This window comes from Gadus morhua, chromosome 8 (genome assembly GCF_902167405.1).
Source record: "Gadus morhua chromosome 8, gadMor3.0, whole genome shotgun sequence".
NCBI classification, from domain to species: Eukaryota; Metazoa; Chordata; class Actinopteri; order Gadiformes; family Gadidae; genus Gadus; species Gadus morhua.
This window is the reverse complement of record NC_044055.1, coordinates 11,513,687-11,540,478: the sequence shown is the minus strand read 5'-3', so window position 1 is coordinate 11,540,478 and position 26,792 is coordinate 11,513,687. Positions and strand designations below refer to the sequence as shown.

The 26,792-nt window shown below is 43.2% G+C and overlaps 2 protein-coding genes across 6 annotated transcripts in view; one reads left to right on the top strand and one right to left on the bottom strand.

Moving 5' to 3' along the window:
• Positions 1 to 9,549, top strand: part of LOC115549673 (guanine nucleotide binding protein (G protein), alpha activating activity polypeptide, olfactory type) — a 48,272-nt gene extending 38,723 nt beyond the window's left edge. For all 4 annotated transcript variants that reach the window (XM_030364998.1, XM_030364999.1, XM_030365002.1 and 1 more), the window contains 5 exons: positions 640 to 698; positions 1,680 to 1,800; positions 2,128 to 2,258; positions 2,673 to 2,740; positions 6,100 to 9,549. In XM_030364998.1, coding sequence (XP_030220858.1) covers positions 640 to 698; positions 1,680 to 1,800; positions 2,128 to 2,258; positions 2,673 to 2,740; positions 6,100 to 6,246 — 526 coding nt within the window. In that variant the 3' untranslated portion in view covers positions 6,247 to 9,549. The remainder of the gene's footprint in view (positions 1 to 639; positions 699 to 1,679; positions 1,801 to 2,127; positions 2,259 to 2,672; positions 2,741 to 6,099) is intronic.
• Positions 9,550 to 9,756: 207 nt separating this feature from the next.
• mppe1 (metallophosphoesterase 1) lies at positions 9,757 to 24,774 on the bottom strand. Of its 2 annotated transcripts, none has more exons than XM_030365004.1 (9): positions 24,569 to 24,774; positions 17,048 to 17,156; positions 16,785 to 16,888; positions 15,596 to 15,676; positions 13,419 to 13,527; positions 12,183 to 12,278; positions 11,555 to 11,677; positions 11,290 to 11,430; positions 9,757 to 10,702 (listed from the first exon to the last, which is right to left on the bottom strand). In XM_030365004.1, the coding sequence occupies exons 1-9, from the start codon at positions 24,757 to 24,759 to the stop codon at positions 10,505 to 10,507; spliced, it is 1,152 nt and encodes a 383-aa protein (XP_030220864.1). In that variant the 5' UTR covers positions 24,760 to 24,774; the 3' UTR covers positions 9,757 to 10,504. The 2 variants fall into 2 exon arrangements, with proteins under 2 accessions (XP_030220864.1, XP_030220863.1); XM_030365003.1 differs by lacking the exon at positions 24,569 to 24,774 and adding an exon at positions 17,329 to 17,838.
• Between the last annotated feature and the right edge of the window lie 2,018 nt (positions 24,775 to 26,792).

Here is a 26,792-nt window from a genome sequence, read left to right as displayed (position 1 = left end):
TGTTCTGCCCCTACTTCCCTTGCCACGATTCAATCTGAGCTTTTAAGGGTTTTTGGTTCACCAGCGGGCTTTGCTGATTTCCAAGAAATCACAATTGTGCAGGAACTTAAGCGCTGATGTCAAATGATAAATGTATGTTTTTTTTTAGTTCATGAATCTTTTACTCTTTAGTTCCAAGATTTCCGAAACTGCGAGGAGGATTTTATGTAACCACTTACTGAGAAGAGAAACAAGATACTTTCATATGTACATAATATATATATATGTATTACATATCATTTAATTTATATAGTTTTATATATACATGTATGTATATATGTGTATATATATATATATATATATATATATATATATATATATATATATATATATATATATATATATATATACGTAAATATGTATATATATATATATATATATATATATATATATATATATATATATATATATACGTAAATATGTATTAATATAAAACCTAAAAAAAATAAAAAAGCTCTTTTCAAGAGGAGTTTGATGCGTTTGTCATGTTGTTGTGCTCCTTTGTGCCGGAAGTGTGTGTACTCTGTTTGGCCACAAGAGGGCGCCGTCGGTCCATCTTTGACGCTTGTGACCTAACTAAACGCTGTTTCTCCTCCACAGCATGTTCGATGTTGGGGGCCAGAGAGATGAGAGGAGGAAATGGATCCAGTGCTTTAACGGTAAGTCCCCTACTCCTCTGGGTCGTCTTGACCATTCCAGCTCCACAAAATAAAAGCCCTCCTTCCACTTGTGTTTGCTTCCCCAAATAGTCTGACACAGTTTATAGGTTGGACCTTAACGAATAAAGAGCCCCAGATGTTTGCCTTAAAATGCTGAAGGGCACTTTTAGTCTCCTTACCTTAAAAGTACCTTCTTTATTTACATCACACCATAAGGACCTTTTACCAAGAATAACCAGATATAATACATATGGGGTCAGAGTCCTACCCATGATCATACATGTGGACTATGGACCATTATGCTGATGTAGTGATCTAAATCACAACTTGTGCATGCCATGAGCTGAGGTGTCTTTAAGGGGCATCCTGAAGTCATTCTCTTTGGTGGCCCGTATGGCAAAAAAACAAAAGGACACCGTTGCACACACAAGGGAGCTGGAGAGCGTGTCGCACCCACTCTGGTGGATTAACCAACGCCAAGTGATGGGAAACAGATCACTAACCGTTCGTTGCTTGTGATTTGAATGCATGGCGGGGAAGGCAGCCAGCGACACCCAGGTCCTGACATTCATCACATGCAAAAGACGGAACCGCAAGTTCATTCATTAGCGGATCATACATGCTCTGTCGCAATGTATGTGACTTGGCTGACGTTTATTCAAATGAGAATCTTTGGAAATCTTTGAGCGTTTGCCACTTTAAAACGCATTTCAACCGATTCACACTCCCCCTACTGCAAACTGACGTCACACTGTTACGGAAGTAAAGTTTGCCCAAACGAGCTGTTTCACGCAGGGGCGATTTTGGTTGGCGCGAAAACCACCTCTTGCTCAGTCTTCGATTTTTCTAGATTAGCAGATGTAAAACATTTATTTATATGTCATTTAACATTCTAAAGCAAAGTGAAAAGTCGAAAAGCATGATAGCCCCCCTTTGAAAGTTGTAATGTGACGGATTCCCTGGTGCTTCTCTTCATGGCAGACGTGACTGCGATCATCTTCGTGGTGGCCAGCAGCAGCTACAACATGGTAATAAGGGAAGACAACGACACAAACCGGCTACGGGAAGCTCTGGACCTCTTCCGCAGTATTTGGAACAACAGGTAAGTTTGCACTGGGATAACAGTAACTGGGAGTTACTGTTGCTTTATTTTGTAGATTCATTGTCAATGGATTGGGTCCTTCGGTTTTTAGGATTTGCTGAAGTTTGTTCTTTCCAGATCTGTCATTAATGTGTTTTGACTACTCATCCTCTCAATACAACGGCACATAATGATTACATATACTGTAATTGTAATGCAACTCACTATGATTACTAAAGTGCTGATATGTACATTCGTTCTTTTTTTAAACCATGTCTTCCGCTTGTACCGAACAGGTCAGGCCACTGGGTGGTTCAACCATTAAGCGTCGTGTCCGTTCTCTTGCAGGTGGTTACGCACTATATCGGTCATCCTATTCCTGAACAAGCAGGATATGCTGGCTGAAAAAGTATTAGCTGGGAAATCCAAAATCGAAGACTACTTCCCTGAATACGCTCGCTACACCATACCAAATGAAGGTTTGTGCCTCTCTAGATAAATCCTATCCACATACAGGCACTTACATGAGTTACATGAGTTTTTGAATCCCACTTCAAGGTGTGATTTGAAACACGGTTGTGAATTTGAGATGAACAGACAGTAGATGTAGATCACCGTGGTCCAAACCCCCTTCTGAGCTAGTGTACCCCACGTTCAATCGAGATTACCTAGAAATCTGTTATTGTCGGAACAGAATCTCTTACGGCAGTTTTGTCAGGTCACAGTTGGCTAATACGTGACCCAATTTGTCTTAAACCAATACAAAGCAAGGGAATCTAGATGCAATCTAGATTGAAGTTGGGTTGTTGAATCTATGAATCTAAACACAGGAATCCTGCTGATTTGTATCGTGGTGTGCAAACTGAGTTGTCCCTGTTCTGTTTTATCTTTAGCAACTCCTGAACCAGGTGAAGACCCGAAAGTAACGAGAGCTAAGTTCTTCATCCGCGATGAGTTTCTCGTAAGTATCCACCCAGGTGTATATCAGGCTTAGCTTTCTGATATACTTGCCTGATGTATTCCCATCTGTATACCTTTTAATATGCACCAACAATTTAGCAGTTTTGTTGCTTAGAAACATTTAAAAGGGAGAAGTCAACACATTGTGCCAACAATTAAGCCAGCTTGGTATGCCATCTGTCCTCTTATGCAGTAGCCAATATGTGGCAACAGCTAGCCTTTTCTTTTATACATTTTTCCTGTGTGATGCAGATCACCTCAAAGGAGTACAAGACGCCATTCACATCCTAAGCAGAGGCATATCTGCACCGCGATAGCTAGCCCACCTCACACAGGCTTCAGGCTCGGCTGCTGGGGAAGTGTAACAAAAGTGGTCAGCGTTTGCTTAGGGAGCTTAAGAAAATCCGGAGAAAAAAAATGGTGGAGATATGTTTAGAGGAAAAAAGGTAGAAAAGTTAAGAAGCTAGGAACTGATACACTGAGAAACTAGGGAAGCTGATCACATGTGTCACAGCCCGGCTCAAGGGAATGACAAAGGAGACCACACATGGCTTTTAGTTTAACAATAATCGTTTATTTAACCAACTTAAGCTAAAGTAAGTTAAAGTGATGCACGTAAATCAGTAATCAGTGCTGTGTGTGAATGAGTGGAGAAGGTGGTCTGTGTGCAAAGCTAACCCAAAAACCTAAACAAACCATACGTCAAAGGGGAGAGCAAGTGGCTGACTCCTACAGCTGATACAGCTGAGGAGCTCGGGCAGCATGGGTGTTAGCCATTACACTGATCTCCTCCTGGGAGCCGGGCATTCAGGAGCTGCCAGGGGGCTGGCACACCCCCCTCCATAAGAACGGTGTTCACCACGTAACCTGGAAGACAACATATGTTACATGGGTGGAACCATAAGTTACTGAACAATGCAACTTATATTTCTTGAATTTTTTGAAAAGTCGTTTACAGGTCTTGCAAAAGCGTGACCATCTGACTGCAATAAAACCGCCCAAGCCCCAACATTGCTGGCATCTGTCTGCAACTTGAAAGGTTTCCCCAGCTGAGCAGCAGCCAGGACAGGAGCTGAACACAGTTGATGTTCCACTTTCTCAAAAGCTGCCTGACACTCGGGTGACCAGTTTTACTTGGAATTGTGGAATTACCCACATTCAAAGAAGACTCAGGCCGTCAGACGACAACAAACAAGCATGATAGGGTTTCAACAAATTAACTTATGTTTTAAAAAAACCTCACCGGACCACAAACATTAACACCATACCAACCAACTCATCGCCCTACCAACAAACTCATCTCCATACCAACCAACTCAACTCCCTACCAACAAACTCATCTCCATACCAACCAACTCATCACCCTGCCAACCAACCTTAACCTCCTACCAACCAACTCATCTCCATACCAACCAACCTTAACACCCTACCAACCAACCTTAACACCATACCAACCAACTCATCACCCTGCCAACCAACCTTAACCTCCTACCAACCAACTCATCTCCATACCAACCAACCTTAACACCATACCAACCAACTCATCACCCTACTAACCAACTCATCACCATACCAACCAACCTTAACACCCTACCAACCAACCTTAACACCCTACCAACCAACCTTAACACCCTACCAACCAACCTTAACACCATACCAACCAACCTTAACACCATACCAACCAACTCATCACCCTACTAACCAACCTTAACACCATACCACCCAACTCATCACCCTACTAACCAACTCATCACCATACCAACCAACCTTAACACCATACCAACCAACTCATCACCCTACTAACCAACCTTAACACCATACCAACCAACTCATCACCCTACCAACCAACTCATCTCCATACCAACCAACCTTAACACCATAAAAACCAACTCATCACCCTACTAAGCAACTCATCACCATATCAACCAACCTTAACACCATACTAGCCAACTCATCACCCTACTAACCAACTCATCACCATACCAACCAACCTTAACACCATACCAACCAACTCATCACCATACCAACCAACCTTAGCACCAACAATGGCAACCAAAAAGGTGCTTAGCAATACAAGTACTAGCTAAAAGGAACACTGGAGCGTACCCTGCCCTAGACTAGATAATGCCCAAAGGCTAACTATGTACAGTAACTCATCCCTAGTCTTCTCGTGATTACCTGCGGGGGCTATTTACTCAATGTAAACTAGTGGGTCTGAGAAGCCCCTGCTATGCAGTGACCCTCAGAACACCCGAGGCGTGATCCTGTGCATATAGCTCGACCCACTTTCACCACCACATTAAACAAAAAGGATGCAAACAAACTGTTAGAGCAAGTTGCTAAGCATGCAAGGAAAACTCCAGATATTCCCAATTCAAGAACCTATACCAAAATACCAGCACCTGTAGACGTACCCAAAACAATCTACCCCAATCCAAACAAATGCTCTCTCAAAAAAACGACCAAACTGTCATGTGTGATACTCATCAGGGGAATGACAAAGAGGAGACCACATAGTTGAACAATAATCGTTTATTTAACCAACTCACGGTAAAGTAAGTTAAAGTGATGCATGTCAATCAGTCATCAGTGATGAGTGCCGTGTGTGGATGAGTGGAGAAGGTGGTGCCCGTGCAAAGCAGCGCTAACCCAACCCAAAAACCTCAACAAACCATACGTCTACCTACAGCTGATACAGCTGAGGAGCCCCGGCAGCATGGGTGTTAGCCATTACACTGATCACCTCCTGGGAGCCGGGCAATCAGGAGGTGCCAGAGGGCTGTCACACACATGTGACCTGAGTCCCCACAGTGTGGGCAACACAGACCCGTCGTTCAAGCTCCGATCGGTCCGAAACAAAACCCATCATCTCCCACATTGTCTCCAGAACAGAGTATCACTGATCCAGTCTCATACGTATGTGTGAATTGGTGACCTGAACAGTGGAAGAAATACCTACTAATTCAAAAACATACTAATTGGCGCGTACCATAAAGGCACAGTCCTGAACGCAGTGACCCGGGTTTGATTCATGCCCGTGGTCATTTGCTGCATGGTCTCCCCTCTATCTCCCATAACTTCCTCTCTATATCAACAAAAAATAAAAAAGTGTGTGTGACGGTGGCCACGCCCTGACGTGCCCGTTTCCCCCACGTCGCATCAGGAGCACGTACTGCCACAAGTAGTATGCTCTTCGTAAAATGATTTCACAAAGAAATTGAAATCATTTTTCAAACCTTCGTTAATTGTTTGGGCGTGAGTGAGGCCTGTGTGGGGAGCGATCTGTTTCTCACGTCTCCCTCCTCTCTCCCTCCCCCCTCCTCCCCCCTGCGCCCCCCCCCCCCCCCCCACACCCAACAGCGGATCAGCACGGCGAGCGGCGACGGCAGACACTACTGCTACCCCCACTTCACGTGCGCGGTGGACACCGAGAACATCCGCCGCGTCTTCAACGACTGCCGGGACATCATCCAGCGCATGCACCTGAGGCAGTACGAGCTCTTGTGATGCGCCGTGGGGGAAACGACGCGTCCGGGCACGGGGCGGCCTTCACACACTTTTTAAAAATAGTTTTTGTTTTCTTTTGACCTTTCTTTTTAAAAGAAATTTCTCCGTCGCTTTACCCCCCCACCCCCCACAACACCGTTCTGCACCCTCAATGCCCCCCCCACCACCACACCACACCGTCCCTCACTCCTCCCCCAAACAAACAACAAAACTATTCTTCGACCCCGTCCCCGTCCCCTTCCCCGTCCCTCCCCAGCCGTGGACTATGAAGTACTACTGAAGTGTGTCAAATCCTCTTCCTCCTCTTAATTTACTTGTTTGTTTCCTTGGTCTGCTCTTGGAAGGGCCAGCTGGGCGCTTCAATAAACCCGGACCAACGGAGAGCCGGGCGATCCACATTTAAGTCATTTCCCGCCCCCTTTTTAAAACAAATTGTTGTGCTTTTTATTTTTATTTTATTTCTTTCCTTTTGGGGCCTTCCTTTCGGAGGCCTTTGTGTAAAAAAATAATTCTTCTTCTACTTCTTTTTGTTTTTTCCGTCATTCCACGAAGCCTTGGGCTACCTCCTTCTGACCCCTCCCCCTCCCAGAACCCCCTCCCATAGCTCCTCCTGCTGGACGCTGGCTCCGTGTCATTAGACCCAAGGGGGTGGGTGCGGTCAAGTAAGACACGCCCACAGGACCTCCTTTGCAGAGGCGAATAGTGGCACCTGCATCAGTGCGTGTTTGTGTGAGTGTGGGAGAAAACCACAGAAGCAGAGGAACTCGTCCGTCTTCGTGTGTGTCACTCACCCCCCAGTCACCAACATCACCTTTGCCCCCCCCCCCATCTGAAAAAAAAAGACACATCTGCCATAACAGTTTCTTCCGCCCCCCGCCCTCCCTCTCCACGCCGAAGACAGCAAGACGATGGAACAGAGAAAGATGAAGAAATAATGCACTTTGCATCAGGTTCCTTAATAACTTTGTATTCTATTGTTTTTCTTTTGAGGAAGTATACACACAATGTAGCATCAACAATATTTATTACTCTGTCACAACATTGCCGCGGACTCGCTGGCTGAACGGCTGAACGGCTGGCTGGCTGGCTGACTGGCCGGCCTGCTAACCAGCTAGCTGGCTAGTTGGCCGGCTGGCTAGCTGATTGTCTGGAAGACTGGGCTGTCCGGCTGGCTGGCTGACTGGCTCACTGGCTGTCTGGCTGGTTGACTGACTGGCTGTCCGGCTGGTTGACTGGTTGTATGGCAGATGCTGAACGCTGGCCAGGTCACACGGAGAGGATAGGGGGCGGATCAGGCCTCATCATCGGCGTGACCAACACACACACATACACACACACACACACACACACACACACACACACACACACACACACACACACACACACACACACACACACACAGACACACACACATAGATGTCCGGAAGGATGGAGGGATGACGAGTGTATTGCAGAAGGGGGGAGGCGGTAGAAGATGAGACGATCGATTGGAACGGAAGACAAAACGAATGGACCTGAGCTTGTGGCCTCCTCTTCCTCCTCCTCCTCCTCCTCCCCCTCCTCCACCAGCTCCGCCTCCTCACTGGCTTACTCGCCCGCCTGCTCGTTCACTCGCTCCGGTATGAGCGATGCTAGGGCGGACGACAACAGAGAGCGGGAGAGAGAGGACTCACAGCTCCTCGGAGAGAGCCCTCCCCATCTCTCCTCCCCCCCTCCCCCCCTCTCTTCAGCCCAGAGAGGGGGGGCCGGCGGGGGGGTGGGACAGGCCGCTCCGGGAGAGAGCAAAATGTATTGTTTGTTTTCTTTCGGTTTGTTTTCTTTCTCCCCCCTTTCACCCACCTTCCCCAACCATCAACACCCCCCCCCCCGCCCCTCCACTTTCCCCCATTTAACTTGTACACTGTGCAAGGTGGATCTATCCTGTACAGACTGTAAAATGTAATATTATTTTGTACAACTTTATTGAAAGAGAAACAAATCTACTTGTAGATCTTTGTGCCTTGATTATGGCTGTACCTGTAAATGAGCTCCGATGTAAGTATGTTTTTGACTGCGCTGTACAGCTTGATGTCAAACGCTCTATCAGCAGCCGCTGCTGAAAGGGGACTTTCTCTGTAGAGTTTAGTTTTTTTCTGGTTTATATAAAAAAAAAAGGAAATGATGTTTAGTAAAAAATAATAAAAAAAAAAATAGGGAAAAAATTCTAAAAACCTGTATACATTATGCAAATTAACCACTTACCTGCAGTGAATACCACATGTTGCAGCGCCATGCCTTTTATTTCTCTTCGTTCTTGGTTTGACTTCTTTTTTTTTTCCCTTCTCTTTTTTTTTTGTTTTCAATTTCACAGCTTTAAAAACGAACATTGGAAATCCATTGAAAAGTGTCCAAATTTGCAACCTGGTGTTGTTTTAATAGGAACCAACTTTTTTTTCTTCTTGTATTTAGTTTTTTTCCCGATATGAAGAATGCCTGAACCCTGTACTGATGTGTGTGCCTGTGCGTATGTGGGCGCATGTGTTCATTAAGCAAACATAGACTCACAGACGCATTGTGTGTGTGTGTGTGTGTGTGTGTGTGCGTGCGTTTGCGTGTGTGTGTGTATGTGTGAGAGTGTATATGTGTGTGTGTGTTTGTGTATGAGCGCGAGCGTGAGTTGTGTGTGTGTGTGTGTGTGTGTGTGTAATCTTTTATAACTGTATGTACATGTAAATTTATAGGTCTATATAAATATATATGTACAATTATACATGTTTAATTATGTGTGTGCCTAGGTGTACATACCTATGTATGTATACGGTAAATATGTATACATACACACATAGGAAAGCATGTTTTAGAATGGAGACGAATAAATGAGAGCGTGCAATATTATATTATTCCTTGGTCCCTTGGAGTCATACCCAATGGCACAGGCACTATGAATGTGTGAGCAGCACTCGACAACACAAGCTCTTCTCCCTGTACATGACTGCATCAGGCTCCTGTTCTGCTACAGTACACGTCCATCCCCCAAAACGAGAACGAGCGAGAGAGAGAAAGAGAGACAGAGAGTGAGAGAGAGAGAGAGAGAGAGAGAGAGAGAGAGAGAGAGAGAGAGAGAGAGAGAGAGAGAGAGAGAGAGAGAGAGAGAGAGAGAGAGAGAGAGAGAGAGAGAGAGAGAGAGAGAGAGAGAGAGAGAGAGAAAATTGACTGGCGGTATGGAAAAAAAACAACTAAAAACTTTGTTTAGCCTGGGAGGATGATTAAATGACATTTTTATTTTTCTTTAAATAAAGAGGCACATTAGAGGACTTTGATTCATTTCCGACTGTGTGCGACTTTTGTATATGCCCTGGCGAGATGGACTTAAATTTTTTGGCACCATGTTTTCATTGTTATTTTTATTGTTGGTTTACAGATGATAGTGACTTGAAATCAATCAGCGTTTATATTCAATTTGAATTTTAACTTAATGTAAAGTTTTATCGCCAGGAATCAGTCTTATAAAGAAAACTGCACCACTGCAACTTTAAGATGACATGTTCCACTTTAATATGGACATTTCATTACAAACTTGTAACAATTTGCCAAAACCCTCACAAACATTTGACACAAAAAGTCGGCAATAAATATGTTTTAAAATATACATATATAAATCAGAAGGTCAAAGTAAATCCAATATTCAGTTTCCCCTTATTTCACTCAAATTGATCACAAAATCGTAGTAAAGTTCTTTACTTATTCATCAACAATTTATTTTGTCAGACCAGGGACGAGTCGTACTTAAAATATCTATCTTACAAATGCTTCCTGGTTCATGTCAATGGTACATCATCCACTTTCCCTACAGGACAACACCATGAGGCGAAGACGGTACAACAACACAAATTTTAGCACACCTCCCTGCGAATAACCCGAATAAACAAACGCTACATAAACTGCCCAGCGGCCGAATGGCGCGCTCAAGACATTTGGCTCTGCGTTTGGCTGCCCCAATCAGCAACAATACATTGTCTCTTGTGCTCATAAGTATTCCATAATTAAAATATATTCCATTTATTATATCTCTTTAACGTGGCTCACAACAATTTTACAATCTTAGGTAGTATAAACGTTCATTTGGCCCCCGTTTCCCAGAAGGAATCATTAGAATTTTCGACATCGGTTCAAATATTTATACAAAAGAATAAAAATGTGGATAAACTAAAATACATATTGTACGATTGCTACAAAAAACCACCCTGATTTGTACCGTTCTTTCGTCTTTCCATACGGTTCACAGATACTTGTGCTTTCCTATGAGGGCGCAGAGGCTCAGACAGGGCAGCAGGGGGCCGACTGACTTGAAGCACAGGCAGTGGGCCATGACGGCCAACAGCAGCAGGGCACCGGCGGAGGAGTACACAGCGATGACCGTGCTCTCCTCTGGGAGGAAGCACTTGGACAGACTGTGGCTTCCCTCCGAGAGTGTCGCCTGAGACGGGGGGCGGAGAGGGAGAGAGGGGAGATTAGTTTCAACGTGTGAACGCGCTGCACTACGTTCGTTTTCCCGTTGGTACCCTCTAGCTGCTAGAGTTGTAACTACAGTTATAGCAAAAGTGCGCCCGGATAAAACGGTTTAGGAGGCTGATTATTAAATAGTTGCAGTAAAAAGGTTACTTAGGGCAAGTTTCTTAAATGGGAATGGGGTAAAATATGGGTCTATCGAGTGATGGATTCCTCTTTGATGTGCTATTGATTTTAGGCTGAATCATTAAGGCTGGGGGGGGGGGGGGGATAAATAAATAAAGATAAGCTGCAAATAGCATGTCTCCGGAAGAGGATTAGTGCCATATGTGATCTTTTTTTGGTGTTCTGAGTTTAAAGATTTCGATTTTTTTTATTATTATTGTTCAAACGGATGTGATTTATTTATGATGGTGACCTAAAACACTTCTTGCAGAGTGCACCAGAAATATCCCATTATTTTAAATGATATAACATTGAGTCGAACGGGTGCTTCAGTTATGTTCTCACAAAATAGGTGTGTTTCTGTTCCGTCCCAGTAGGGGGCGTCATTACCAAGATGAAGCTGGGGTTGTTTCGGTTCCTCCAGTTGAAGGAGGGCACGCTGATTTCTGGGTAACTGTTGTCATGGAGAACCTCGCATCCGCTGTGGGTGTGGCCACTGAGAATGAGGCGGGGCTTAAACCACTGCAGCAGCTGTGACAAAGTAGGAGACATTCCAAGACAAATCCGTTAAGAGAAAATAAAGTCAAATAAAAACTCAGTCGAGTGGTCAGATTCAATGCGTTTGTGGTTGTTGTCATTCTGATTGGTCCCTTACCTTCTGTGAGGCCTCTTTGGACAACACGTCATATTTTTCTCTGAACAGCAGATGGCGCTCTTCAGGCGGTGCGGCGTCTTCCCCAGTGCAGCTGGCGTCGCTTACCCTGTACAGAGGATAGTGCTGGGAAACATGACCAGCCAATCAGGATAGCGCCCAGTACAACGTGGTCAGACAACAGTAAGAAAATAAAACACACAGACACAGACCCACACATCAAAGAATAATAAAACACACACACAAACACACATTGCAAATTATATAAAATGAGGTCACGCTTCAGCAGCAACGATACAAGCCTTGAAGATGTTCAGATATTAAATAATGGATTGAGCTGACATAATTTCTGCAGGGAAAACTCCATCAGAGCCCGTTATCAAAGTCAAGAGTGGAGATAACGTCTTTGATTCTCGCAGCCAATAAAACAGAGATATGAGTGTTCCCAGTCCCCTGATAGCAAGTGTCTTACACGTGAGGCATCCCTGTAAACTTGGAGTGTGTGAGTGTGTGAGTGTGCATGAACATCCTTCCCCCTTCACACTGGAGGATGGATGCCTTAGAAATTGTCTTCCTAACCAGCAGCAGGGACTCCGCCTCAGTGTGGTCAACAGAATGAATGATTGACTACCTGCAGCATGATTGGTGGGGTGGGAGGGAGGCTCTCTGCGCCTTCACAGCCCTCCACAGCGCTGTCTAATCCAATGCTACTGCTAGGCGGTGAATTCTAGAAAACATGGAGAACATTATTCAATGGTTAGGTCATATCTCTCTCTCTCTACCGCTCTCTTTCTCTCACCATTATCTTCATCGTTCTCTATCACTCTCTTTCTTGCACCCTTATCTGTGTCTCTCTCCCTATCCCCTCTCAACATTATCTGGGCGGTGACTTCTAGAAAACATTGAAAACATTATTCAATGCTTAGGTCATATCTCTGACTCTATCAGTCTCTCTTTCTCTCACCACTATCTCTCTCTCCTCAACTTTAGCTGTATTTCTCTTTATTCAACATTCTCTCTCTCTTTTTCTCCTCCCTCCACTTCCTCCCTTGGGGAAAACACGCATCTGTGAAGACATGCTTCATTGTAATGTTTTTTTCTTGACTCGACAAAGACATAACTGAACAAGATGAGGGGGGAACCAGAGTCGCATTAGCCCTCTGATCTATTAAGAACTGTTACAATGCAGCCTGCACACACATAACTGTCAACACTGTGTTCCTGGGGGGCAAGCCCCCAGGAACAGTGCATACTTCCAAAATCCACCAATGCCCAGCGGCCAAGCCTGGTATTGCAGCTGTTTAAGCGGGAAGGAACCAGAATGTGTCTCCGCAAAAATGTCTGGATATCAATCAAAGGCCCATAATTATCTTTATGCCATGTACTAACATTTTTTAAGTTTTCTCTTTTCAAAACGCCACCTCAAGCGTTTTATTACCTGTTTTAGGTTATCATTTTTTGCTGGAAAAGGAGGGGTGGGCAGCTGAAAGGAGTCGTAGTGAAACAAATGTTGTTTCGGCCCGGCCTTAGAGTGGGCCTAGTGCACAGCTCCGTTAACTTCTCGTGTCCGAGGTTTTTCCTTTGGAGTGTTGTGTGCAGTGTTGCCAGATTGGGCCAGATTTCCCACCCAATATGGAGACCCTGGGTGTAGCGCGCTGCAGCCAGGGTTGCCAGATTGGGCGTGAAATCGGGCCCAATCTTGCAACACTGGTTGTGTGGACTCTCTGCAGAGACGACTTTTACCTTACACTATTCTTTCTTCATTATAATAAACTCTTTAAGTTCATTCTGAAGTGTGTTGTCAATACACTTTAAAGGATTTCCACCACGGAAGGTCGTTATTCTCGTAGAGAAGCCAAGGGCCCACCTGGAGGGAACAGCTGAGATCCCGGGACAGTTTGACCAGCTCCTTCTCCACGGACTGGCAGATTGGACATCCGTCGCCGTGCAGGGCCACGCTGTTCACCAGCAGGAAGCTGCAGCAGCCAATCACAGAGGAGGCATGAGTCGATTGAGTCTCGGATTGGCTAACGTGTTACTTGGGACGAAATTTTGTCTGATGGGTATACAGATGGACTCTGTGCTCTGAGGAATCCTTCATATTTCACGTGCTGGCTGGCTTTTTATGTGTTATTTAACAGTGTGTTGAATAGTAGCGGGGAGAAAGCCCATCTCTCTGACCAACTTTAAATTATTGATGTGTTAAAGTGGAAATGAAGCACTGAGAACTGTGTCAATTTTTTGTTTGTTTTTTCATTTTTGGAAACACATGGATTTTCATCAATACTGAAATTCAAGTAGTTTCACCGTAAAATGACATGTTTATAACGACTTTCGCCTCTAGGGCGCAGCCATGTTTTAAAAACGCAGGCGCTACGTCATCAGAATGGTTGGCTCTTTAAAATAAAAATGTCGGATATTGGAAGAAGAACAGGGGGGTCCTTTTGTATTGCCCCTGGCTGTTCAAACGAATTTTATCGGTTAAAGGAGAGCGGTAGAATAGTTAATTTCCATGTAATTCCCGTCAAGAAGCCTGAAGTGCTCCGAAGATGGTTAGCTGCATTGAAACGCCTCAGCCCCCCAATGGGACCAGGGCAGAGAGTATGTAGCGACCACTTTATAGAGGCTGATTACATCGAAGAGGGAGCTTTTTCTGAAGATGGGAGATTTGTTCGCCGTCCCACCAATCGCCTGAAGCCAGATGCTGTGCCAACTATTTTTAATTTTAGTGGATATAGTGCTGGAGACTCGGACATACCCGTCAGATCGGACCCGGGCGCTGCTCTTATGCGCAGCGAAAGAGCGCAGAAACGTGCTTGCCAGGCAGAGGAACGAGAGGTACACTTAGCTTCTACTACTAGAGAAACAGATAAATTAGTACAAGTACACTCACTGTTTGAAGATTGTCTTGTTTGCAGACTAGCTCGCTCCATGCTCTTGATAATTTCTAATCCATCGCCAAAATAATGCATTGTTATCGGAAATAATCCATTTGCAAACACCGTCGGTTGCACTATTTTCGCATATTCATGCGCACACCCAAATGGCACGACAATTACTTGTATCATGAAATTAACAACTGTAAGGCAGCGTGGAGCCCAGCTGCTGCACCCGTGTACTTTACTTTTCTTATCTTATTATATTATAATAATTATTATATATATATGTATATATATATATATATATATATATATATATATATATATATATATATATATATATATAAAAAATATAATAATATATAATGTGCAATATATATACATATCTTACACTGCATTACTACAGGTTCATTTCATGGCAGCAGACACTCTCCATGTCAGTGGACATAGGGACACAAACCCCACACAAGCACCACCGATTGTTTCCTGTGCGCTCAGATACATCTCTCTCTCCTTCATCTATTTCTCCTCCATAGTCAGGCTCTGTTGGGGGCACTAAAACTCCGACTTCTCTTACTGGCTCAAAAGCATAGGCAATTGGATGCCTGCCCTCATTGGTGGGTCTATCCCATTCGTCCATATCAATTTTGTTGAGGCAGTAAGCTACCTGTGAGGCTATGAGCCGCTATGTAAACAACATAGAATGTTAATACCAACCATTCTCGTGACGTCATCGTATTCTGAAAACAGAGATGGCGGCGCACAGGCTGAAAACATTGTAATTAATGCAACGTGTTTGTGCTTCATTCTGAATAACGGGACATATTTCCGACTTTATTTGTATTTATGGTATATTTAAATATTTAACTAGTGCTATAGACATGTTTTATTTGATTGCTTCCTTTCCACTTTAAGCCGACAGTAAAAAAAGAAACGTTGAGAAAGCGCAAAATATCAAGGCAACATGTTGCAACCAGATTCTTTTAATATGTATCAGTGAAAAGTTGAGAAAACTCAAAAATCTGGATGTATCATGTTGTCTTAGTAATTTGATAATAAAAATCCCACCTTTATGCATCATAGTTGTCGCTGTTGATGGCAACACTTGATAAAAAAACTATAATAATAAGATAATTCCCGTAAAATAAATCCTATTTTTGCTCACTTGATGCCCTTTTTGGTGAGGATCCTGGTGGAGGTGGAGTTGAACACCTTCTCAAAGCGCTGGAGCTTGGACCAGTCCATTCTAGAGAGAACACAAACACAGACAGGTGTCATGGCATGGACCAGTCCATGCTAGAGAGAACACACACACACACACACACACACACACACACACACACACACACACACACACACACACACACACACACACACACATACACACACACACACGCACGCACGCACGCACGCACGCACGCACGCACGCACGCACACACACACACACACACACACACACACACACACACACACACACACACACACACACACACACACACACAGAGGTCATGTCAAGGACCAGTCCATGCTAGAGAGAACAAACATACACACATGTCATGGAACAGTCTATTCTAGAGATAACACACACACACACACACACACACACACACACACACACACACACACACACACACACACACACACACACACACACACTCACACACGCACACACGCACACACACACACACACACACACACACACACACACACACACACACACACACACACACACACAAACACACATGTCATGGCATGGACCAGTCCATTCTAGAGAGAACACAGACAAAGAGTTTGGACAAATAGCAGCAGGAAACAGTGTTGGAGGCATTCCAAATCAAGCCGGTTTAATTTTGCATAGCCTACTTCTTTCTTCTCTACATCACACTTCCCTTTTTTCGCTAACAGCTGTCAGCCTTTCTGCCTACAAAATCCTACATATTAGTGTTTGTTACAAACTCTACTGGATTTAGGGTTCATAGCATTTTTAGGAAATCCTATCAAATCAGAAAGATTGATGTAGGGCACTCTAGTTCTGGAGGGGGGGGGGGGGTTCTTAGGCTTTCATTTGAAATCAATGTGCCTGAATTATTCACGATAAACAGAATATGCACTCATATTCTGTGTGTACCTTTATGTCATGTTAAACACGTCACCCACACTTCTTTATTGATTGTTTGTTTGACCCAAACATTTTCAATAAAAACACTGGCCTTAAGCCCATGGGGTAGCAGTGGGAGCAAAGTGCATCACAACAATGCAAGATTAGCAGGTTGTAGATTAGATATCAACCAACGATAAACGGATCAAAGTCTGTTGGTCATTGTAAAAGCAAAGTAGTGCAAATCCTCGCTTACTCGTAATGGAAGCCGATGTCGTGGTTACCAACCAGTACAACCAGTTCTGTGTCAGTGGAATGCCGGAACATTCGGTGAAAACGGCGCACGTCATCTTCCCAATTCTGTAGGTTCATAAACAACAAAAACAAGAACAACCACAACAACTAAACTCGTTAGTGGGCACTAAATAATGCGTTGATGTCAAGTATTTAATAACGATCATCATCATAAAACATATTTTGGAAAAAAAGGAATTAGGCTATGGGCTGCGGGAAACATACCGTGGGGGTGCTCCACTTGCCCTCGTCGAATATATCCCCCAGAATAAAAACGATTTCGGGTCGCAGGAGCCACAGGGCGGTCTGGAAACCCCTCTCCATCTGCCATTCCCTAAACCCCGGACACACATGCCTGAAAGTCAGCACTGTTATTGTTTACCAAGCGGGTATGTGGCGTGCACCGGGGGATGGAGTTAAGCAGCACAGACATTTCAGAGCTGTTTACATGATATCTAACTCGATACCCTGGTACCATGGAATCGACGTAGGACACAAAGTGCTACCTCCTCAGTTTGTCGAACCAGTGTCCCCCCACGGCTCCCAGCAGATGGGTATCAGACAGCACCATTGCGCGGAGCGTGGAGCCGGTGGACCGGCCGTCGGCCACCTCTCCCCCGCGCACAGCGCTGAGCTTTGGCCAGGCGCAGCGCAGGATCACAGGGTAGTAGATGAGGTACTCGCAGAAAAAGAACACGCTGACTAGGCCGAGCAGCGAGACCACGGCCAGCCAGCCGGTGCTGAGCCTGATCGAGATGACTTTGTTATTCGGCATTGTTTCGGATGGCCCGGTTTAGCGCGTTGATGGCGAAGGCACATTCCAGGAGGCATCTTCCTTCCTCCAAGCTTGACGCTTTATTTTAATCCTCCGGTGTGATGCTGGTGACATCAAAAACGGTGTATAAAAAAAAGAGACAACCTGAAACGCCGCAGCTTGTTGTTGTTTTTTCTCCCTGGGAGACCGCTCTCTCTCTGTCGCTCTCTCTGTCGCTCTCTCTGTCGCTCTCTCTCTCTGTCGCTCTCTCTGTCGCTCTCTCTGTCGCTCTCTCTCTCTCTCTCTCTCTCTCTCTCTCTCTCTCTCTCTCTCTCTCTCTCTCTCTCTCTCTCTCTCTCTCTCTCTCTCTCTCTCTCTCTCTCTCTCTCTCTCTCTCTCTCTCTCTCTCTCTCTCTCTCTCTCTCTCTCTCTCTCTCTCTCTCTCTCCCTCTCTCTCTCCTCCGTCGTCATCAGTCAGAAATGATTTCCCTGTCAGCGCAATTCTCTCACTTGCATTCGCGCGTTTCCATTGGCGGAGCGACAGGGTGACGGAGTTCGAGCTGCTCCGCTGGGGGTGGATGTGGTGTCTGTCACTTCCGCCTGTAGGCACCACTCACTACTGGATTATTACAGCGGGGCTGTCAATCATCCATCCATCCAGACCGAGCCACACTCGACCCTCGATCCATGTTGAATTCAAGAAACACAGTCTACCATAGGTGTGTGTGTGTGTGTGACACACCTATGTGTGAAAGGAGAACACATGCATGACCATGTTATACAAGAGATGAAGTCTCTCCTTGCTCCCTCGGGGATACAAGTTGGACCAGATTCCATCCTATTCATTCCTTCCTATCTTGTTGCGAAATCGTCATTGATTCGCATTTGCACGTGACCTAGATCTTTGTGAGCAGTCGGCCCAACGCAGTACACCAATCGGAAGTCTGTCAAACGTAACTGTCAAAATAATAGGCCATAATAAATCAATTAAAGCTAACATACTTTCTTGACTTTTTATTTTATTTATTTTCTTCTTGAGGCATTTTCTAAGTCAGATTCTTTCAAATTGAGTGAATAACTAGAACAATGTCCAGGTTATAGTTTATATACATACAAAACCGATTATCCCTGAGCACAAAGACACACAGTTAGTTTGTTAACTATCTCCGTCCGTTCAATGCGTTGTATGTTGATAGAGCTGAGTTCATCTGCCACCCTTAATGCACAACTGCAGGCAGGGGGTAAAGGTGTGTCACCTTGTTTGAGACAGGTTAAACAAGTCCCATCTACAGCTGCGGTCAGGAGCTGTGTCAAGACAAGCTGCACCTACGCTCTCTCCGCCTCCTGATACCTACTGATATTGACGGATAAGGTATTTTGGATATCATTTGTTTTGTTTCGTTTATTTATTTTAATAAATTGTTTTTATTTTTTTCTCTCTGTGTCTGCCCTGAGGAAAAGTTTGTCACACTGATGATAACATTGTAGGGTATAGGGTAAGTCAACACGTAGGCTACATTGTAAAGCTGGTAGAAATTTGTCCCAGGACACTACACTTTTGTTATAATCATTTCTATTTTATCTCTCCAATGTATTCATTAACACAAAGTTTCACAATTCAGTTCAATTCTTCTGCCACAAAGTGGGCCTAAATACACATTTTGAATTCAACACAAATGACAAATTGACCATTATGAACAAGGCTACTGAAGAGGTTTTGGCAAATAGGGAGAGATTGTGCATTCTGCAGGGGCTGTTGAGCTATACAGCTCGTCCTACGTCTGGACTGTGAATGAACGCCATGCGGTGCAGACACTATCATATGTCTAGTAGATGTCAGAGTGGGCGGGTAAAGGGCGTAGGACAGTTGGATTGTGCTTGGGTACATATCCAGAGATGCCCCATCATCTTTAATCTCTCACTCTTGATTCACCCGGTTCCTCCATCATTTGTTTCTCTTTATTTTCTACTTTTTTTGTTTTCTACTTTTTTTCTCTCACCTTTTTTTTTTAACACTTTGTTTATTGATTTTTCACACTATAGCAAAACATCATAATATAGAAATTTAACATTTTTTTTAGCCCCCAAAGACAAATAGACAAACATAAAAAATATAATAATAATAATAATGATAAAACAAACAACAAAAGTAAAATAAGAAATAAAAATAAATACATAAATAAAATAAAGAAATAAAATAAAGCGTGTGTCAGTTTGGAGTTATTTGGATCCTTAGCAAGATAAAAGTGAGAAATAACATTTTGTACATCCTTATAACTGGTCAAGCAGATATGTAATCAAAGGTTGCCAAACACTGCTAAAATTGGCCTTGGAGCCCTTTAAAGCAAATCTTATCTATTCAAGTTTCAGAAATTGTAGTGTGTCCCTAATCCAGTGTTTAAAGGAAGGTGGGGTAGCCTGCTTCCAATTGAGTAAAATTAATCTTCTGAGTGACAAAGGCAATACAATTTTGAATACCAAAAACTGCTGTAAGAGGGTTCAGAGCTATTGGTCTCTTAAGTATCTTGGTCTTAATGCATCCAAAGACGCTGACTGCACAGAAGAACGTTTTTATAGATAACGGATATTGTGCCCCTGAACTCTGGGTCTGCTGGGAAAAGAGTATCCATAGTTTGAGGTTCGGGGATTGTAGGGAATTTTTCCTGTGTTGTTACGTACCCAGTCCCTAACCTGAAGATAACAAAAAAGAAATTGCATTCGGTAGATCAAATTTAGTTTTGAGCTGTTCGAATGAAGCAAAAACCCCTGTTATGCATAAATCTTTAAATCAAATAATACCCTTAATTTGCCAAGCCAGGAAAAAGTCATAATGTAATGAAGGGGCAAATCGATGATTAGACGCAATTGGGGCCCAGAGCGAGCCAGCCTGCAAACCAAAGTGCCCTCGGACTTGAGCCCATATACGTAAAGACTGACGTACCAAGGGGCACTGGAAACGTGTCTTGGAGTGATAGGCATTGCAGAATACAATAAAGCAGGGAGAGACAATGGCAAGCAGGCAGTGTCCTCTATCTGAACCCAAGTAGGAGTCCCATCATCGATGTAATCTTTAAGCCAATATGCCATACCTCTAAGGTTGCTTGCCCAATAGTACAATTGGAAATGTGGTAAGGTCAAACCAGCCATTGATCTTGGCCTCTGCAAAAATTCCCTACGGATACGGGGTGGCTTCTTATTCCAAATGAAGTCAGACATAATCTTGTTTAGGTGTGAAAAGAAAGACTTGTTGATAAAGATTGGTATAGTGTGGAAAAGGTAGAGAAATTTGGGCAACATGTTCATTTTAATTAGATTAATTCTTCCTGCTAATGAGGGAGGAAGCATGGACCATTTATTGAAGGCAAATATAGAACTCTCCAGAAGGGGAACAAAATTAATGGGGACCTATTATGCTTTTTCGACTTTTATGACCTATAAACGTTGTTATAATGATGTCAAGTCAAGTCATGTTTAACCATACTAAAGTGTCAAATAATGACGTACATGCATTTCGAAGTATTCCCTGCTGACAGTCTGGGGTGGCTGTGCAGAGCGCTAAACACTCGGGACAACGTTCGGGATTCACTTGTTCACATTTCCGGGAAATCATCTACGTCGTAGAGGCACTCCTGCCACGCCCCCATATGCCTGGTCAAATCTGCCCGCGCGCGCGCTTCAAGGAAGGTAACCAATCACAACGAAGTTGGGTTGGCAGGAGGGGGGCTAGGGAGCGGAGAAGGACGAAACCGAGCGTTGACAGAGAATGCTGAAAGCGCCCAGATGAGAGGAAGAGTTTCCCGAAAATCGACATCGTTTTTTGTGCTGTGATTCGTGTCAGGTTGGCTATAGGAGCTATAGGAGTCATTGATAAGAAATTAAGACCAGAAAAGTATTATAATAGGTCCTCTATAAGCTTAAAAAGGTTAGAATAGCCACGCGTAACAACCACACCTAGGTAGGTGAAGTTGTTAGATGTCACCTTAAAAGGACAGGAATTAAGGGAGATGGACTTTGCGGCAGAGTTGACAGGAAAAAGCTTACTTTCGACACATTAATCTTATGCAAGGAAATGCTGCTGAAGTGGCCTTATAACGTCATAATATGGGGCAAGGTGTTCTGTGGATCAGTTATATATAGTAACAAATCATCAGCATATAATGACATTTTATGTTCCTTACCCCCTCTTACTATGCCACGAATCTCAGGAGAGGAGCGTATTGCCATTGCAAGGGGCTCAATAGCTATAGCAAATAAAAGTGGGAAAATTAGGCACCCTTATTCTTTTTCAGTAAAATAGAAATAGAAGCCTTACAAAGGGTTGGTGGAAGGTGGCCTTCAACAAAGGACTCCTGAAAAACTGACAATAAGACTGGTAATAACTAGTAATCTAATTTCTTCCTTAGACATAGGTTTTTCCAATTGCTCCATTAATAATGCCACAACTTGAGTTGGATTTAAGCTCTGAAAAAAGAGTTCAAGTTTAGAAGGGTCAAATATCACCTCAGAAGTGTAAAGAGATGAATAAAACCTCTTAAATTCATCATTCATTTCCTTAGATCATTAGAAATCTGACCATCAGGTTTTCGGATGTTTGTAATCAGAGTAGAGGTCATGGACTGTCTAACCTGTTGAGCCAGAAACCTGCCAGCCTTATCTGAATGTTTGTGTAAGCTCGATCGAGACTGGAGGAGGAGCTGTTCTGTATGGCGTGTAGTTATCAGGTCAAATTCTGTCTGCAGACTCAATCTCTCCTTTGAAAAATCACGCATAGGAGCAATTGAGTTCTTTAAGTCCAATTGTTTAATTTGGTCGGAGAGGTCTTTAAGACGCTGTTTTCTCGACCTAGCTTCCCCTTGCTTCCCTCTTAAAAAAGCCTTCAAGGATTCCCAGAGGGTGAATTTACTAAAATCCGACGTATCATTTATGGACAAGAAAATATCGATTTGCGTATTAATACACTTAACAAACGACTCATCCCCAAGCAGAACATTACTAAAATGCCAAGGGCGCCGCATAGCTTTCTTTAAATATTTGTAGAACCACAGGCCCATGATCAGAGATGACAATGCCCTCATATCTGCAGTCCTTAGGGTATTAGCTGATTATCAATTAAAAAGTAATTAATGCAGGAGTAGGAATTATGTACTGGGGAAAAAAATGAGTAATGCTTAGAATTGGGATGCAAGGAGCGCCAGGGATCAGATATATTATACATTTGTAAAAAAGCATTAATCGTCCTATAGCTGATTTTGGTATACTGTAGTTGGTGTTAGAGGAGCGGTCCAGTATTGGGTCTGTACCCACCACTTGTAAAAGAAAAAAAAAAATCTTTTTTCTTTATTTTTCTACGCCGTGGACCGCTCCGTTCACTTGCATGGGCTCTTCACAACTTCCGGCACCATTGCTAAGTATAGTTGACCGCATCGGCAAAAGGACTTTTTGCCTATGATGTCTTTGGTATCACTCCTCAAGTAGTCTGGCTGAACGGAAGTGGACAGCGTCTATTGCTTAGCGGCCGATTTGGCCGCGACTCCTCCTCTTCCGGTTGCTGGCGTTACCGTATTGTGCTCCCCCTCAAACTCGAAAACTAGGCAGTATGGCGAGTTTTGAAGAGGACTTTGACGGTTGAGGAATTTAACATGGGTAAATATAAGACATTTCAGTCGTTTCCCTGAAAATGATCTCAAGTCCTCTCTTTGTACTGAAATGTTTTATATGCCTTAAAATGAGTTGATAACATTCATGAGTATCACATTACATAGATTATCCCATCCAGTGTCTACCTGCTGAAACGCCATCACATGAGCAAATATAAGACATTTCAGTCGTTTACAAAAATAATTGTGAATCTCTTGCAATTTTGTGTTATTTTTTATTTAACATTAATAATGATGTAATGTAACATCGTTTTTTTGTTTGTTTGTAGCAAAGTAGGCCCTCATTGAATTGAAATTTCAATCACGATAAAATAAGTTTTGAATCTTTCAACCATCACTACAGCCAGTTCTTCAGGATGCGGCAGAACCGCTATCAGAAGACTCATTGGGTGGATGTAAAGTGGCAGCAAGCCACAATCAAGGACAGCATTCAAAAGGATGGTTGTAACTGTGGTGTTTTCGTCATGAAGGTAATGTGTTCATCCCCTGATAAATAGTTTGAATATGAAAACATTTGTTTGTTTTGGCTTGTTTGTTGTAATAACATGACTGCTATGGGGTTGTGCTGAGTGCAGAACACTGATTGTGCAGAACTGATTTATTGTTGGAAAATCCTGGGCAGTGAAGTGGAAATGGCTGGCACGGGCTGTAGCAGGGGTAAGATCAAAATGGTGAAGTGTCTTGGCAGGGGTAGCTGAGTGGCAATCTTGGTATGATCTATGTAATAATTTGATACTCATGAATGTTCTCAACTCATTTTAAGGCATATAAAACATTTCAGTACCAAGATTCGGCTTCAGATCATTTTCTGGCAGGAGGGAAACGACTGAAATGTCTTATATTTACCCATGTCAATGTGTTTCAGCTGGTAATAGACACTGGATGGGATATAATCTATGTAATTTGATGCTCATGAATGTTCTCAACTCATTTTAAGGCAAATAAAACATTTCAGTACCAAGAGAGGGCTTGAGATCATTTTCTGTCAGGAGGAAAAGGACTCCAATGTGTCATATTTTCGCTTTATAACGTATTACAGCTGATAAAAGAGACTGAATTTGTTCTTATCTACCCCACATAGTCCACATGAATGGTATAGTGTCAGTTTGAACCCTAATCTATTTAATGTGATAGGACCTACTGATCACTTTTCGGCACAACACCGGCACTAAAGAGAGAAAAAAAGAGTGCATCCTCATTGTACCCAGCACTTCTGAAAATGTACTTCCGAATGCTTCTTTGTCCCCAGCAGATTTCAAACCAAACTGACGCCCATGGGATTTATCCAGCCCGGTTGTGCTAGAATCGTGACGGCTGAGAGCGCCCGCAAAATACCGTATAGTGGTGGCCGTCTCGGTCTGCGCTGAGCGCAGCGATGTCATCTCGGCCCGGAATTCCGTTTTTAGAGAGGCAATATCAGCTTTAGTGTCCTGCCGAAGGGCTTCCAGGTCTTCTTTAATTTCAGCGTGGAGACTAGCCATCTCCTTCTTGATTATATCAACCAGTTGTTTACGAGAGATGCCCATCTCGGATTTTATCAGCTGTAGGAGAGCGCTCTCCGTTGGTTGCTCTGCTGGAGGTATCGTTGGGGTTGATGGTCGGGTGGCAGCCGTGGCAGCGCTAGCATTCACCCATGAGCGTTTGTCTGAGTGCAGGGCTAGCTAAACTTTGAGCTGCAGGTTTGGATGCTTTTCTTCTGACTTTAAGTCGCCATTATGTGTAGTTTTCCAGTATGAAAAATTGCCTCGCTATGCAGTCGAAATAATAAAAAGTTTTGGCTAATCAATTATCTATCAATATAAAATACGCAGCGTGTTGGATTTGTGACTGCTCCATCTTATGTTCACCGGAAGTCCTTTTCTCTCACCTTTTTAGGGGGGGATTTTTGTTCTCTCCAACTTTTTCTCTATTTTTGCTTGTCTCATTATTTTTTATGGTCCTCTATTCTCTATATCTATTATATTATCAACTTTATTTATATAGTTTGTGGCATTAGACACTGTACAAAGCAACGGTTATACATACAAAGCAAAGAGACAGTCCATAATCTAAAATTCATCTACAAAGATCTTTGTAAAACCTCTTAAAGAGAAATGGCAAAAATAAAGCAGCAATAGCATCAATGAACTGTGTCAAGTAAATGTTATCAATATGTAAATGTGGGAATGTTAGATGGACATCAAGATGGGAATGTTAGAGGGACATCGTTTTGAGATTATGGAGTGAGGATGGTGACCTGAAGACTCAAACCTAAAGAACTGCCAGTAGAGGGAGCCAAATACATGCCAACTGATGACAAAAAAGGCAAACATCCAGATGGCCAATCAAAATGCCTTTTAGTGTCAGAGTAGGGGGGAAACATGTGTATCTCAATCAGTTAATTATGAGTCTTTAGGCATATCCTCGAGATACCTTCCTGATCTCGCAAGTTCACGTTCTGTTCATTGCAAAACGCAACCTTGAATAGCGGGCAGGTCTCATGAGACTGGTGCATGTCATATTGCATAATAAACAGTCACGTGGTACACCTGTGTCCAATGGGTGGATGGTCGCTCACTATTGGGTCTTGAGCTATGAGTGCTGATCTGATGTATGCATACAGAATAGTTATCTAGGATTCTCATTTGGCTTTCAATAACACCAAATATCTAAAATCACTAGAGTAACAATAATTCTGGCTTAATTATAAGGCTAATATATATAATAACCGAGTACTAAACCTAGATAATTGTACTTGCATATGCTCATTCCGTGTAACACATAACTATTTCATGAGCATGCATTATAGATTAATATGGATCTGCGTGCCTGTCTTTCTGACTTTATCTGTTGTAAGTCTTTGGTCTGTAGTAAGTTACCAGTCAGTATAGCTATTATCAGCAATCATATTTAATTTCACATTGTTCTTATCTGACCTTGCATATATCATTTTATGAACCTCAGTTAATAACATAATACAGCCAAGCTGTTAATTCATATTGATTAACCTTGCAACGTCACGCAAGGACAGATTGTGTATCTTCTCTTTTCTGATCAATATATAGCTTTCTTCAGTACTGACACACGAAAATATTTAAACGCACCACATTAACAGTAACGGCTTTATTATCGGTGTATTTTATTTATGCCCGCAAGAACTTACTTAATGTAGTTTGGCCTGTGGTTTCTTAACGGCTTGAGCACCTCAGTGTTTCCCTACAACAATGACTGCGACATAGGCCTAAATAATCCGCATTAATGTGTGTTGGACGGTGCCCTCTAGCGTTGCTTCCCGTGTATTTTAGTGCTTGGCGCTTGGTCCAGGGGCGTCGCTAGGATTCAAGCACATTCAGCGCGGACTTTTCTCGCGCGATCCCTTGTTTCTCTTTCGCGCTCACACAGAATTTGCGCATGCCAAGATGTGTGAAGTAAAACTTCTGATTTGAATGACACGCGATATAATATATTGTATTGGAAAAGATCTGGGGCTATTCATAAAACATCCAGGTTGCCAAGGCCTAACGGCGCCCATGTTTTGAGCCACCACAGACAATGGAGACAGCCTGCATTTTCTTTAATA

Excerpts from the sequence above, each read along its gene's own strand:
- mppe1 (XM_030365003.1), bottom strand. The coding sequence starts at position 17,597 with ATGCCGAATAACAAAGTCATCTCGATCAGGCTCAGCACCGGCTGGCTG. Across the intron at positions 17,157-17,328 it reads TGGTTCGACAAACTGAGGAG|GGAATGGCAGATGGAGAGGG; the intron begins GTAGCACTTTGT and ends TCCGGGGTTTAG. Across the intron at positions 15,677-16,784 it reads GACATCGGCTTCCATTACGA|AATGGACTGGTCCAAGCTCC; the intron begins GTAAGCGAGGAT and ends TGTTCTCTCTAG.